Raw genomic sequence first — 1,108 nt, 5'->3', positions numbered from 1 at the left:
ATGATGAAGACCTCACAGAGAAAGCATCGTGATGGGGGGAAACAAGGCAAACCAGAGCCTAGTTTAAACATCTCGATCCCGCTGAGAATGTCCAGTTACATATTCAAGAGACCAGTTACTAGAATCACACCCCATCCTGGCAATGAGGTCAGATGCCATCACTGGGAGGAGACCTTGGACAGCCCCCAGCAGCTGTACTGGCACAAGAGGCTGCAAGGACTGCAGGCCTGCAGCAGCACAGGGGAACTGTTAAGCCCCTTGGATCTTGCCAAAGCCCTGCAGAAACTTGCGCCTCGTTGCACAGATGAGTCCCTGCTGGGGCTGCCTGCAGGTGGCCCCAACTCTGGCCCTGTGGCCACCCCTGTCCGGTCCACGGATTTGCCAGAGACAATTCCAGGAGCTAGCCTGGACCACCCACAGCTCCACTGCAGACGATGCCTGGTCACTGAAGAGGACATCAGGAACCAGGAAAGGAATGTGAAGACAGCGAGGGAGAGACTGGCCATAGCCCTGACTGCAGACCGGCTGGCGGGCGAGGCAGAGAAAGCAAGGGGCCAAGAGGGGCATCCTGACAAACACTGTGGGAAAGAAGTCAGGATGGTGCAGATGAAGCTGCACACGATGCTTTATTAGTGACTCTTTGCAGTTCTCTTGCGCTGAGCTCTTGAAAATTTAAGATATATTAATGCTTTCCTTTATTGTTAAGTCCTTTGTGTGACATAGAAAATATACACAGGGATTTCTTTTTGAGGTGAGAAATTGGGTTTTAGGCTAGAGGACCCAGGCTCTTTCCTCTCCATGTTGTTCTCTCATTTTCATTTACTAAGCGAAACATACCCATTTACTAAGTGAAAAATACTCACTTATTTATGAGTATTTTTTTTGTCTTTTGTCTTTTGTTGTTGTTGTTGTTGCTATTTCTTGTGCCGCTCCCGCGGCATATGGAGGTTCCCAGGCTAGGGGTTGAATCGGAGCTGTAGCCACCGGCCTACGCCAGAGCCACAGCAACGCAGGATCCGAGCCGCGTCTGCAACCTACACCACAGCTCACGGCAACGCCGGACCCTTAACCCACTGAGCAAGGGCAGGGACCGAACCCGCAACCTCAT

The 1,108-nt window shown here is 51.5% G+C and overlaps 1 protein-coding gene across 1 annotated transcript; it reads left to right on the top strand.

The window, feature by feature from the left end:
- Window positions 1–639, top strand: LOC125115518 (methyl-CpG-binding domain protein 3-like 1). Its single transcript, XM_047759567.1, has one exon. It carries the CDS (start codon window positions 1–3, stop codon window positions 631–633), a length of 633 nt encoding a protein of 210 aa, XP_047615523.1. The 3' UTR covers window positions 634–639.
- The last annotated feature ends 469 nt before the right edge of the window (window positions 640–1,108 follow it).

This window comes from Phacochoerus africanus, chromosome 15, assembly GCF_016906955.1.
Source record: "Phacochoerus africanus isolate WHEZ1 chromosome 15, ROS_Pafr_v1, whole genome shotgun sequence".
NCBI lineage: Eukaryota > Metazoa > Chordata > Mammalia > Artiodactyla > Suidae > Phacochoerus > Phacochoerus africanus.
Note: the sequence above shows the minus strand (reverse complement) of the source record. Positions and strands in the feature narration are given on the sequence as shown.

Bases quoted from the DNA above. Each gene is read 5' to 3' on its own strand.
- LOC125115518 (XM_047759567.1), top strand. From the start codon at position 1: ATGATGAAGACCTCACAGAGAAAGCATCGTGATGGGGGGAAACAAGGC.